This window comes from Strix uralensis, chromosome 18, assembly GCF_047716275.1.
Source record: "Strix uralensis isolate ZFMK-TIS-50842 chromosome 18, bStrUra1, whole genome shotgun sequence".
Taxonomy (NCBI): domain Eukaryota; kingdom Metazoa; phylum Chordata; class Aves; order Strigiformes; family Strigidae; genus Strix; species Strix uralensis.
Genome location: NC_133989.1, coordinates 3,774,455 through 3,788,230, shown reverse-complemented (window position 1 = coordinate 3,788,230; position 13,776 = coordinate 3,774,455). Strand labels below are relative to the sequence as shown.

Below are 13,776 nucleotides of genomic sequence, written 5' to 3'. Positions count from 1 at the left end.
TAGAAGTAACTCCATAACTTTGCTCCCCCTTCATTTCCCACCCATCTCCCCAACTTGGTATGGTGTTCTCCTCACCCTCAGGTTCCTCGGGAGCTTCAGGGCCCCCTTGCATGCTCCCAGCAGAGCGTATCTCCCCATCGCCCACCTCCCCGGGGCAGCTCCGGGAAGCTGTAGGAACATGCTGTTGCCAGATTTTGGAAGAGTGATATGGGTTTTGCATCACTGATGATCTTTTGCCACAGCTCGGCTCCGAGAAATTGTTTTCTACTTGGCTTTCATTAAAATAATTAAAAAGGAATCTCTGCCCTGCATGGCTGAAAGCTGGAAATCCTCCATTCTAAACATCCCCAAAACTGGATGCAAACAAATATACCTCCAACACATCTTTTATTTTTCAGTCTCTGAAACCCTTCTCTTAACTTTTGGAGGACTAACTTCTGATTTTCTAAAGCTCAGAGTTGCCAATATCAAAACCAATCAGGAAATACAAAAGAAAACCAGCATTTCAGTATTCTTTTATTATTGGGAGGTTTTGACCATTTTTGTCATGTGGTTTGCCTAAAATAATAATAAAAAAATCTTTCTTTGGAGCTGGAAAGGGAAGAGCAGCGTGTTTATTTCATGTATGACTCATCAGTGATATGCTAAATGCTTCAGAAGCTAACACTCTATAGAGATGATCGTTTTTAATATAAAACAGTAAATGTTTAAAACAACCGTTGGCTTTTTTTTCCTCTTTTCTTCCTGTTGTGGCCAATAAAACATAAGGGAGGCCACACAGTTTACATTTTAATAAAATTAAGTTATTTGGTGCCATGTTATTACAGTCTTTATTGGAAAGTGGAATAAATTGCACACAGAGGAGTCATAGGAGGGAGAAATCACTGCGAATAAACATAGATTCTGGGATGCATTTATTTGCTGGTTTCATCTCAAAGGAGGAAGGCTTTCCCTCGGAAAACAGAGGCAGCCCCGGGGCTCCGGCCTTGGGGAGGCACCCCTGCATCGCTCCAGCCAAGGATGAGCATTTTGGGGAGCTGGTGCCACAGTGGGACCATCCCGGCCCCGTCCAGCCAACGTTTTCCACACGCATCCTCCAAGAGAAACCTGTCCTGCAGCCGCAGCTCGACACCCCGCAGTCTCAAAGTGCTGGGGCAGTCTGTCCTCCTGCCCATCAGCCGTTTGCAGGGCCAGTCAAAAACGTTGGTCCCGAGGCTTTTTGCTGGAGGTTGGGGGTTTCTAGGCGAGCGCCAGGGCACACCAGGAGTCCTGTCGGAGTGGAACGCTCAGCCCGGGCTGTGAGGCCATGGTGGTGGGGGAGAAGGTGTAATCCTCGGGCTCGAATTTGAACTCGCCGTGGCTGCCAGCTAGTGCCTCGTCTGACTGGCTCTGTGCCTGCCCCAGGAAGAGAAGTAGAAAGTCATTAGAAAACCTGTTACTAGCCAACGGGTCACTCTTCCCCTTGTCATAATGCAGTAGCTGGACTAGGATGGATTATGAACAGGGTGGGTTATCCCTGATGCTACTGCTGCCCTTCAGAGATGCTCGGAGCTGGGCAGGAAGGGTGCTCCATCCCCAGTGCGGAGGAGGCATCCCAGGGCCCATCTGCATTTATTTATTGACTAAACATGTCCAGTTTGGAGATCTCTAGGCATGTGTAAGAGCACAGCACAAATCAGATTTATCGGTTTCAGCCAAAAATCCCCCTTTCCCATACGGCGCAGCTGGCGCCACGCCAGGCACTTGGGTGCTGGAGCTGAGCTTCCCCTCCATGCACACATGTCCAGCTCAGGGGGGGCTCAGACCCAGCATAAAGATAGTGCTGGGTCACAAAATTTTGATGTGTGGGTTGTTTTAGAGCCATTTTTCCCTCCGCCAAGACAAAATAGCAACCCACCCCAAAGAAATCCTTGAGGCAGAAGCACAGCCTTGCAACCTGGGGTCTCTGACAGCATTACAGCTCTGTGAGCGCTGAGAACCTCAGGGCTATAAAGTACAGATAACGTGTGCCCAGGGAGGTTTTTCTTGGGAGCTACAGAGGTTTCCACCCTGGGCTGATCCCACCAATTCAACAGGGTTGTAACTCCCAGGATTTCATGGCAGGAGACAGGAAATAAACCCAGCTCTGTGTCAAAGCTGGTTTACCCCCCATCGCCTCCATGGCAGCAGGGCTTGGACCTCCCAGTTCCCCACTGCAAGATGGAAGAGCCAATGGGGAGCCAGCAGGCTGGAGCCCTTCCTGATCCGCAACATCTTGGCTGATGCTCCCTGCTTTTCTCAGCCTGAGGCAGTCCATCAGGCTAGTGGCCCCCAGTGCAATGAACTAACTGCTTAGCCTCATCAAGACCACCCAGTCAGCAACTACCGAGGCGTGTGGAGCTTCCACCCCAGCAGACGATGGCTGCGGGCCCCTGTGCCTTACCTGGGACACCGACACAATGGTTTGTCCGGGATACTGTGAGGTCGTGCTGGGCTCTGACTTTAAAGTGACCGTGCTGTCTGAATTCGTAATGGAAGAAGGGGAATTAGTGGCCGAAGTTGTAGACCCTGGAAGACAATTGGTACAGGACAGTGAAGCAACATAGGTGCAAATCTGCTCTTAAGGAAATTTATATTTTAATGGCTACCATCACATCTCATGGTACAACTCTACTGTTCTCTTTCTCCACTGCATCTCTGTCAGGGTAAGGCTTTGTATTTGGCTGCCAAGATGCTGATGGAGGAGGAGGAGCACCCTTTCACAGCCTGGCAGTGCTGGTTCTGGTACAGGCCAGGTGGGCTAATGTTGAATTTGTCATGATACCTTCCCCTTGACTCCGTAATACACCATTCCCAGCCGTGATTTTTCCCATTACTCAATTTAGCCCAGATCTGCATGAACACAAGTGCTGCTGGGCTGGAGCCAGGTGCCTACAGCACAGAGGAACCTCAAGGGAATATGACAGCACTGAGATTTCCCACCCAGCATCTTCCTTCCACATGAGGTCTATGCATAAATACAAGCCCTACATCCAAAGCAATCATCAGGGGGAAAAATCACAATATTGTTTTCTAATTATCATAATTTCTTGCAGAAGACATGTTGAGGTGAATTATGCTCCAAGCCCCCATGATGGATCATAGCAGCACTGTACCTGTTGAGGTTTTGCCTTTGGTAATGTTTTTAGGCTTCCTTTTCCTCGTCTGGATGCTTTCCTTTTTCATGGCCAGAGGTCGTGGTACCTTGACATTCATAAAGTTTGGAATCATTAATATTGCATTTTACTTAGTTCCTTCCCACACACATGTTGCTCTCCTATTTACATGGTGTAGCTCATGCAAAGCACCTAAAGTCCTTGTCCTTCACTAAGTGCTATTTTTCTCTGCAACAGGCCTTGGCTGGAAGATGTATAAGGCTAACAGCTAAGGCTTTCCCACAAATTTTGTTTTTTCCTTTACTTCCTATTTTCCTTTTCCTGATTTATTAGTGACCTTTATGACAGGACCCTATTAAATTACGCTGACAGACTGAGAGCCTACATGGCTCAGAGGGAATGGTCATGGGATAAAGAGACTTTAAACTTTATGGCAGAAGTTTGAAGAGGCCTGTCTCTGAAGTGTCCTCTTTGGCTGATGGACATGTTACCAACAGTTCCCATCCTCTGTGTATAAATGTTATCAGCTAGCCTCCACGTGGACTTCTGAGCATTCTTCACACATTCTTAACTACCACATCTATAAGAAATACGTCCCTTATCTACAGTCTGGGTTTGGGGAGCTTCAGTCTACAGCTACTGGTGCCTGGTGAGCTTTTTTTCTGGAGAGTAACTTGGCAAACAACCTAATTAAGAGCCACCCAGTGCCAGAAATCTCTCCTCTACACAGGTACTTCCTGAGAGAGTTCCAGTACCACTTTAGCCTTATTCTGGAGAACCTCAGTAGACTGAACTTTTAACTGTTCAAGGAGACAGGACTGGGCTATGGCTCTTCTGGGTCCAGTCTAGAGGCTGGTCCCTCCAGACCTGATATCCTGGACCTGCTGGGTGGTGATCCCAGCACCCAAAGGGTCCCTCCCGGTGCGGACATGCTCCTCACCCCGTGGAGCTTCATGTACAACCCGCAGGCATTGCAGACGGGCTCCCCTTCGGCGTTCCTTCTCCAGAGGGTGGTATTGGTTGTGTGGCAGTTAGTGCAACATAGGCCAGCACGTCTAGATGAAGACTTAAAAACAAACAAACAAACACATGAATGCACACGTAGGAATGATTAATTGGGAAGTTTCCTTTCATATAAAAATAAAATCTCCAATTACACCAATGTCCTGGAAAATGTGAAACACACACGATAGCCAAATTCAGATCAAAGAAATTGCATTCAAATGAGATCACTGTCATTTGCAAGTGCTTTTCTTATTGAGCCTGATAAACCTGGCAAATATCCTTGCAACTCATTTCACAAACTTCCAGCAAATCTGCTGGAAGTGATCAGGGCTCAGAGCACAGAGAACTTTCCTCCAGGAGATCCACTCAGATGGAGAAGGAGATGGAAAATGCCAGCCAGGTTTTAATCGCACAAAGAAAACTCATGCTTAGGCAAACTCTTCACCTGTTTTTCTGTACTCAGAACCACCACTAAAGTTAGCAACATCCCAATTAATCTCTGGTTTAAGACAACTGGAATCAATTGGCTGAACTGAGCAGAACCAAACTGAACTGGCCCATAATGGGACCAGGGAGGTTATTCTTTGCACGTCTCACAGATAATCTGTTCTTTTACAGACTGCAGAAACACCGTGCAAACATTAATTAATGACATATTTTGTGAGTGCAGTGATCGCTGGCTCTGAAACATTAATACTTCCAAATGGAGAAGGAAAATATTCTGGCAGAAGCAGCAAACTCATTTCTGATAACTGTACTTCAAGCCACTGGAAAATTCACAAGTCTCTATATACAGACCTGTCAGCTCAATAGGCATTTCATTTGAAAGTCTCTTAACACTAGGTATTGAAACTATTTTAGTAAAAGACTTCACTGAGTATAAGATACCAATGACATAAGTAATATCACAGGCTCTCCACATTCAGCTGTCTGAATATGTTCTTCAGCCTTGAGAAAAATCACTTTGATTCCTCTCAAAGCAGACGATAGGTGATGCAGGCAATAAAGAACTCCCTGTTTGTTTATTCTTCTATTATTGCTCGGTATCATGACTGAGCAATATAACGAATGAGGTGGGAAGAGTAGGAATAAAAATTAAACGTTTTTACAAGGTCAGCAGTCAAATAAAGATCAGCTTTGAGTTTCAAGAGACACAAGTGACATGCCCAAGTTTTGATTCACTTGTTGCTCAGCAAAGAGGTCTCAGTAACTCTTCGCAAATAACGGTATTGCTTTGGAAATTACTTAGCTTTCAAGAAATAACCAGGCAAAAATAATAATACACCGAGGTGTGAGCTGACAGAGAAGAGGACAGCAATCCTTGTCCCTAATACAGGACATGGTGTCACAGCGAGATCTTGGAGCTTCTTTAAAGCCTTTCAGCTGCTGGGGCTGTGCCCTTCATCCCTGCAACCAGGAGGGACCTCAGCCCCAATGGGAACAGAGGGAGGTTCCGAACACCCGACGGGGGCAAGGGCTCTGAGGTCCAGCTCCTGCTGTGGGTGTGGAGGGGAATTTGGAGGCACTCAGCCCTGGGGTGGCTGTGCCCAGCATGGGCCGGTGAGATCTGTCATCGCCTGCAGATGGAGGAAGGCCAACACAAAGCTCTTTGGAAAGCCCTGAGATTTCTGGGCCACCGCAGGTCCCTGGGCAGGAGGGACACACTGTTTCTATTTCATACAACGCTTTGTCCGTGGCTTGAAGATGAGGTGGCAATGAGACCTGTGGCTCCGGTGGCCCAAGGGCAATGCTGGCCCTGCTAGAGCTCTGCCCACCCTGCCAGCACTGCATCGCAACCTGCTCGCAGGCTTTCTGCTGGGGCAGCAGCATGTGCCTTCTACATCTCCTGCACATCACTTTGTGGGCTGCCTCCTCCTTGCATAGCCAGGGAGAGCAGAAACCATCCTCCATGACCAAATATTACAACTTAAACCCCAGAAACCCCATGAGAACCTGGCCCTGCACCACAACCTGCCAGCTTAGCAAGAAAAAGACAGTCAAGGCTACTGTTGCTCACTGAAGGACGAGGGTACAATACATTATTGCTGGTTTCCCAGCAGTTTCCCTTAAAAGAAAATGCATTTCTGCCTGCCTCCACCCGGCTGCCTTTGTACCACTCTGACCTTGTCTAGGAAGTTGTTGACTTCAACATTGTGCTCCAGTGTTTATTTATACAAATGCAGCATACACTCAAACAAAAACTCTTCACGGACCGGGCTTGACAGCCAAGTGCTGCTGATAAGCTCAAGGAATGGTGAGTCGGTGCCTATCGAATCAACCGTGTGTGAGTGCTGCTTGGAGAGCCCAAAAAATTCAGAGCCAGCAGGGCAGGTCCTTCCGAGGGAGCCCAAAGCTGTCAGAGACTGCTTCATCTCCTTTTCGAAGGTGGAAATGAAACCACAGGATTTCACAGGAAAAAAAGAAGTCTCTGAACCCCCAGATTTAATCAACACTTCTCTGCCCCGCTTGCCAGAAGGACAGAGGGGATCTGGTGCTGATTGATAGGAAAGAGGTTGCAGCAAAGTGTGATGAGATACCTGAGCTCAGCTCCTGAAAGAGAGCAGATCTGAGCCTCAGGGCTGAAGGCAGCAGCATCCTCTGAGATTTGCCTTTCTTACCATGGCTCTGGGGAAACCTGCACCTTGGAGGATGAGGGAGTTTCAGGAGCTGATGGCCAGGAGAAAGCCAAGGCACACACCATGAACACTGCATGGCTCTAGGGTCCTATTAGATTGTCCCAGGGCTGTCGTCAGTCCAATCCCCACCTTCCCCAAAAGCGTCACCAAACTCACTATGCATCGCAAACTGTAAAAAAGGACAGGCTGAAAGAATACCCCCTGAGCCAAGCCAGCAAAACTCAACTCCAGGTGAGTCCTTCGACTCAGGATGGTGTGGGAGCTGCTGAGCACAGGACGGCGGCTGCATCTGCCCCCCGTGCTGCACCACGCCGTGCAGCTCTGCTCCTAACACGGGGGAATTGCACCCGCAAGGATGGAGCCATCCAGCTCCACCAGCTGCTCCTGGATGGTAAAAGTGATTTGGCTTTCAGGTCTGGGTCTAAGGTATCATCTTGTGAAATGTGCCAGGAAACCTTGGCTAGAAAAGATACTGCCTAAGCTAAAGTGCTGCTTCCATCCTCCTCTAAGATAAATCCTTTCTGCTGAAAGCCACAGTGCTTTGACTCCAGACGCAAGCTCTAGCAAAATGTCTGTCCCTGCTGCGTAGAGGATGTTGCCCTTATCTCAAAAAAAGAAACAAAAAATGAACTGGAAACTACACTTCACTTGCTTGCCCTCTCCCACGCACAAGCAGGCTGAGCGCTACCGAGCTGCAGGACGTCACTCCCGCAGTGTTGTCTGGGCCACGTTGCATCCTCCAGGGCTTTCAGCAGGACTTTGCTTTGTGAAAACAGAAGTCAGAATAACTCCCTGCACTTACAGAACAAAGGTCATAATCTAAAGGACAAAAGCAACCATTTTTCCTTCGCGTGTCTGTATTTCACCGTTCCTAGAGCAACGGTGTGTCACTGTGTTCACTGCTCTGCTCCCACCCAGCCCGCGCGGGCGAGGTTATGAGCAAGGAAGACGTCCCCCACCATGGAAATCATCAGGGGGAAGAAGCCACAGGGGTGCAGGTCACTCCCTCGGTGGTGGATTTGCAGATTACACCTGGCAGTCTCTTGTCCATTATCATCAGATCCCTGTTCCTCTGACGGGGCAGAACTTGTTACGACATGACATTTCAAACCCTTGGAAAAATCCATGATTTTCATTCCAGAGTCAGGATGGAAAGTCAAAATTGCGGCCCCTTTTCTAATTCATAAAACAAAATCCCCTCAAATATTTCAACCTTACTGAAATGTTTCCCCTGGATAAGAATCAGCTCTTTCATTTGGGCTTTATCATTATTGTACTGATTACCAAAATAATAATAAAAATGGTTGGAAATGCTTTGATAATTCCCGTCAAGATTTGCTCATCCCTGAGAAACGGTCTTAATTCTGCGAGCCAGCGTTCTCCACCAGGAAACTTTGTTGAAATATTTGCCAAAAAATGCCTTCAGGGGTGTTATGTACGGGGCTCTGCCAGCAATGACAGAGGAGAGGCAGGGAGCTCAGGGTGCAGGCAGGCAGGGTGCAGGCAATGCAAGGCTGTCTCCCTTCCCATGCACCGAAACAAAATACTGAATAACAGTGAGACCTCTCCAACTCCTTTAGGGGAAAGCTGTTCAAAAAAACCCTGGAAATTCATCCGGCACCACATTTTGATGCCAGTTCGAAATGTAGAGTTGGATTTAAACTGGTTTGCACCTATCTCTCTGTGCATGGATTGTATCTGCTCCAAAGAAATCAGCAGCGTAACTCCCAGACTTGCAGCACAGCAGTGACCAGAGCCCGCTGGCAGGGTGCAGATTTAATGTCATTATTTTAAAAGAGACCAGGAGGGTTTTGGTATGACAGGCAAATCCTGTCGGATAATGCTAAATGTCTCACAGAAATGCCTCGATTTTGATGTGATGAACAAAATGGGGTGATTTTCCACGGAGCCGCTGCTCATTTCATTTTGCAAATCCAGAGCCACGTTTCCGGGTTTGGAATCAGAATGAAACAACTCTTTTTTTTTTTTTTTAAGCTTTTCTTACACAGAAACTTGTCATTGTTGGGTTACTGCTAATAATTTGTTTTGCAATGCAAAAAAATAACTGCGGGAATACACCCCAGTGAAAGCAAAAGGAACTCCCAGCTGTTCCCCAGCACGGCTCCAACAAACATCCTGTTTGTAACGACGGCTTTTGACGACAGGCTCTGAAACTAAAACTGTTACCACCAAATTTAAACATCCCAAAGCGACTCTACAAAAAAAAAAAAAAAAGGAGGCGCTTTTCCTCTCTCACGATGGGATTCCAATTGGAGGAAGCCCAATATCCCATTGCAGGGGGGAATTAATGCTTTAACCTGCAGAGAAACTGGGAACTACCAAACCCCAAATTTCCCCCTTAGGCAGACGGGTGAAGGCAGCGGGAGAACTGGGCCCCATCCTGCTCCCATCACGAGCGGCTGTAATCCTGCCTGGGCCAGCTCAGGATCAGCCCTGTCTCCTGCTCAACTACCCTGCCTAGACTGTGTGTGTCTGCATGCAGAATTAGAAAATATAATTACTATAGAATAAAAAGCAACATGTCCACTGCAGGAACGGACCCGGGGAAGCCCACAGAGCCCTGGACCACAGGCAGGGCTGATAGCCCCCCACTCAGCTGCGGTGCAGCCCCTCCGTGCCACCCCAGGACCCCTCCGGTCCCTGCCACCCTGTCCAGGGCAGGAACCCCTCCAGCTTCACCCCATTCCTCCTGACCCGAGCCAGCCCTGCACCACAACACAGGGCTCCTGCGTGTGCTGATGGCATTTGTGAGAGGATCAAGGGCCAAACAGGCCCAAACACATACAGAGTCCGCAACAGCGCAGGCACCGTGACAGCCCCCCAACTCCTGCCCTCCAGCCACCCCCCGGATGGAGCAGGGGATCCCTGCGGGGTTTCCCCTTCTTACCAGCCTCTTCTGCGGCTTGAGCGGCCGGTTGATGCCGTTCATTTTGTGGTAGAGCCCACAGGCGTTGCACAGGTAGTGCCCGGTACCGTCCTTCCTCCAGAGCGGCGTGGACATGGCCCCACAGTTCACGCACTCCCGGCCGTCCCCCGGGAACTCCTCCAGGTACTCTGGAAGAGACACCCAAGGCCTGCAAGTCAGGAGCCGTCCCCACCACCCAGGGACACCCAGGGCCAGCCTGACCACGGGGACCCTGCGAGAAAGGGTCCCTAATCCTCTGTGCCCCAATACTCCTCTGCGAGGGACAACCTCTGCCCGGGGGGGAGCTTATCTCCACCCTACAACATGCGGACCAAACCCCCCTATTCCCTCCATGCTTTAATCTTTCAATATTCTGCTCAAAGACTGCATATTTCCCCAACATTTTTTCCCCAAAAGACCCCAAAGGGCTGAGTGCGGCTGGGATGGGAACAGAGCCCACCAGCGGGAGAGCGCGGTGTTATCCCTGTGCCGCACTGCAAAAATAAATTGGGGGTGGGAGTGGGGGGATGCAAAATGGGGTGATTTTCCTGATTTCCATCAAGGCGCTTGGTCGCTGGCCGGTGGGGGCGGCCCGGCTGGGGAAGGGCTCGGCGCTGCCCAGGGAGCAAAGGGGGGCTGCGTCTCCGCTTGCCCCGCGGGGTGCTCGGGGCTCCCCGGGAGAGCATCGCCGGCCGCCCGCGGCCCCGAACTCCTGTTAGTGAGGCTTTTCCTCCCTTTTCTCCCCCCCCTTGAAAGCCCCGGGAGGAAGCCGCGGAGCCGCCCGCCCCGAGAACCGACCCCGGTCCATCTCTGCCCCCAGCGCGGCTCCGCGGGAATCGGGCAGCCCGGAGCAAAACCGAGGGACCCCTCGACTGAGAGTCGGTCTCTTTCCTCCTGCCGCTTTTCTCTCTCTTTTTGAAATAACTTCCTCCGCTTGGAATGTTATTTCCTCCCGAAGAAAAATACGCTCTTATTTTTTATCGTCTTCGATCGTATTAATAATGATCCAACGGAAAGAAAAAGGGAAAAGAACAAAAATTAAAAAGGGGAAAACGGAAAATAAAAACAAAATGTAAAAACTAAAAAAAAAGAAAAAAATTGCAATAATTCATTAAATGAAAAAAGAATAGTTTATGTTACTTAAGAGCGGTTTACACTATTCAAGAGCAAAAAATAAACGGCGGAGAGGACGGCGGCCACTGTTCCGGATCCCAAACCACCAATTTCAAAGCGCAGAAGAGATTTCTGCGCCATCACCTCCTTCGGCAGGACCGGGGCGATCCCTTCCCGCACAACGCAACGGATTTTCCCAGACAAAGAGAAAATCCTGGAAAGAAACCGCTCCCGAGCACCTCCGGCGTGGGAGGAAAAGCCGAGCCGGGGAGGCAGCTCCGTGGGGAGGGGGATGCTTCCCTGCTTTAACTTTGTTCTTGGGGTAAAGATAAGATAATTCGGTTCACCGCAGTAAAGATGATAACGCGGCTGAGATCTTGAAGTGGCTTTTAAAGGACTTTGCAAACCACCGCCGGAGGAGGATGGTGAAACACCCCCGGGGTTATAAACCCTGCACACGGAGAGTCCTTTTAAATCAAGCCCAAAACTTTATTTGCTCGGGGCTTGGTTTTAAAGGACTCTCCGGTGTGGATGCAAACGAATTGAAGTGAGGTTTATTGTTCAACGCCTGAGTGCGTTTCAGTGTCTCTCCAAAGGCCGCAGAGCGATGCAGCTGCGGACCTGTTTGGGTGAAGGCGAATTAGGAGACCGAGAGTCTGTTCGAATATAAACTAATTTACCACAATAAATTACTTAAAAGGGAGGGAGCTATAAATCTGCCCCGCTAATTTAAACACAAGGGTAAGTATTGAAGCACAGGCACAAAGTCGATATTGTGGGAAGGAGATATCGTGGGGGTGGGGGGGAAGGGGTTGAACGGCCTCTGCTCCTCTGTCCTCCGGGGGAATTGCTCTCCTTTGAAACGTGGTCTTTGCCCTTCGTGTCACCCCCCCCTCACGCCCCCCCCCCCCCGCCCTGTCCAGGGTCAGCCACACACCCCCCCGTGCCCGCACCATCTCTCCATCCCTGGATAAAACCATCCCCTCCTTTCCCGTCGGGGATGCCGGCGGGGCAGCTCACCCCGGGGCCGGGCCACCAAACACGCCGCGGGGATGGGGATGGCTCCGGGAGCCGGGAAACGACTCGGCGCCCCGAGGCGACGGTGAGGGGCGACGGCGACCTACCGAAAGTGGACCTGCGGCCGGGTAGAGCCGCCTGCCTCGTCTGCAGGCTGTGCAGCACGCTGCTCTCAAAGTGTCCGGCCGTCCAGGAAGGCGGTATCTCGGGGGTCACGTAGGCGGGGTAGGGGCTGGAGTAGGACCCGTTAACGGAGCGCACCAAGGCGTTGCCGTACTGCTCCCGGCCCCCGCCGCCCAGCAGCAGGGGCCCCTGGTAGGCGCCGTCGCGGCCCGGGGGGCTGCTGCCCGGGGGGCTGTGGGAGTAGGAGAAACCCGACGGCGGGTGGGGGCTGCCGGCGTTGAAAGCGGCGGCCTCGCCGCTGCTCTGCCCCCAGCCCGGGGGGTTGGCGAGGTGGCTCTGGTGCGGCTCGCAGCCTTGCAGGTAGGGCAGCGTCTGGAGGACGGAGGGTACCCGGGTGGTGGGCACGTAGACGGGCGAGCCGGCCGACGAGTGGAGGAAGTTGCTGGAGTCGTGGGAATAAGCCGACTGGCCATGGTTGGGGGCGAGGGCCAGACCCTGATACATGTTCCGTCCTCGGCGGCGGCGGCTGCTCAGGGCCCGGCCGGCTGCGCCCCGGCGGTGCCGAGGGGCTCACTCAGAGGAACCTGCGGGGGAGAGCCGAGAGCCACGGGCTGAGACCCCGGGAAACCCCGGGAAACCCCGGGAGACTCCGGGAGACCCCGGGAGACTCCTGGAGACTCCGGGAGACCCCGGCCCGCGGCCCTTCGCGCGGCGAAATCGCCTCTTCCCTGCCTCAAGCAGGAGATGTAATTTGTAATTATTATTTTTTTTTCCTTTAAACTTTCCTCTGGTCACCTTGTCCCACGGGGGAAACCGGGCCGAGAGCAGCGGCCGAGCCACGGCGAGAAATAACCTCCGCGGAACGGGCAGCGGCACCGCCGGCACCGTCCCACCGCCTGCCTGGGCATTTCCAGGAGGCCGGAAAAAATGATCTTTTTTAAATTTTTTTATTTTTTCCCCAAAAGTATTTTCCTTCCCGTCTTTTTTTTTTTTTTTTTTTTTTTTTTTAAATCAGCCCAGGGCCTGGAGCGCGCCTCGGGGCCTTGCTGGCAGGGAGGCAGCCGGCGGCCCCTCGGGCGCCCGGGCCGGGTGGGAGCCGGGTCCCGGCGACCCTGGGCAGCGTCCCCGGCCTGGGAGCGTCCCCGGTGTTCCCCATCCACCAGCGGTGCCGCTTTCGTGTTAAAAAGCAAAATAACCCTCGGGCAGGCCTCTCCGGGCGGAGAGCCGCGGCGCACCGCAAGAGTATCCCGCCCCCGGCCCCCCTCCCGGGCAGGTACTCACATGGCAGCGGGCCGGGAGCGGAGCCGGGCATGGCCGGGTGGGCATGAAGCTGCGCTCACACCATCCAGGGAAATCCCAGGAAAATAACAATAATAATAATAATAATAATAATGGTAAAAAAATAGAATAAAGTTCACAGGGGAGGGAGGAGAAGAAAGCAAAACAACCAGGACCCCCTGGCAGAGAGGGGCTGCCCTCCCCCGGTCCCTCCCCTCCCGCCACCGCCGTCTCCCGTGGGTGCGTCCCTGGCTGCGCCCGGCGGGGAAGTGGCGGCGGCAGCGGCGGCGGCGGCTCTTTACGGCGGGTCCCGGTGCGGTCCGGCCCACGTGACGGCCGGCGGGGTAGCCCCGGTCCCGGCCAGGATTGGGCGCCTCCCGGCAAGGCGGGATGGGGGGGACGGACGGACGGACGGACGGGAGAAGTCCCGCCGGCTCCGCTCCCGGCGGGGGGGGACGCGCCCGCCGGCTCCCCCCTGGCGCGGGGGCAGGATGCGGCCCCCAAGGGTGCTCCGCACCGCCCCGGACCCGCGGGCTGACCCCCT

At 52.2% G+C, this 13,776-nt stretch overlaps 1 protein-coding gene across 1 annotated transcript; it reads right to left on the bottom strand.

Annotated features, from left to right (window-relative positions):
• Nucleotides 1–503: 503 nt before the first annotated feature.
• GATA5 (GATA binding protein 5) lies at nt 504–13,520 on the bottom strand. The gene is made up of 7 exons (XM_074888336.1): nt 13,236–13,520; nt 11,939–12,538; nt 9,684–9,850; nt 4,075–4,200; nt 3,135–3,222; nt 2,423–2,547; nt 504–1,395 (listed from the first exon to the last, which is right to left on the bottom strand). The coding sequence occupies exons 2-7, from the start codon at nt 12,456–12,458 to the stop codon at nt 1,240–1,242; spliced, it is 1,182 nt and encodes a 393-aa protein (XP_074744437.1). The 5' UTR covers nt 12,459–12,538; nt 13,236–13,520; the 3' UTR covers nt 504–1,239.
• Between the last annotated feature and the right edge of the window lie 256 nt (nt 13,521–13,776).

Coding starts and splice junctions, on each gene's coding strand:
- GATA5 (XM_074888336.1), bottom strand. CDS start 12,458: ATGTATCAGGGTCTGGCCCTCGCCCCCAACCATGGCCAGTCGGCTTAT. Junction 9,851..11,938: donor CGGCCGCAGGTCCACTTTCG/GTAGGTCGCCGT, acceptor TGTCTCTTCCAG/AGTACCTGGAGGAGTTCCCG. Junction 3,223..4,074: donor TGTACATGAAGCTCCACGGG/GTGAGGAGCATG, acceptor ATGAATGTCAAG/GTACCACGACCTCTGGCCAT.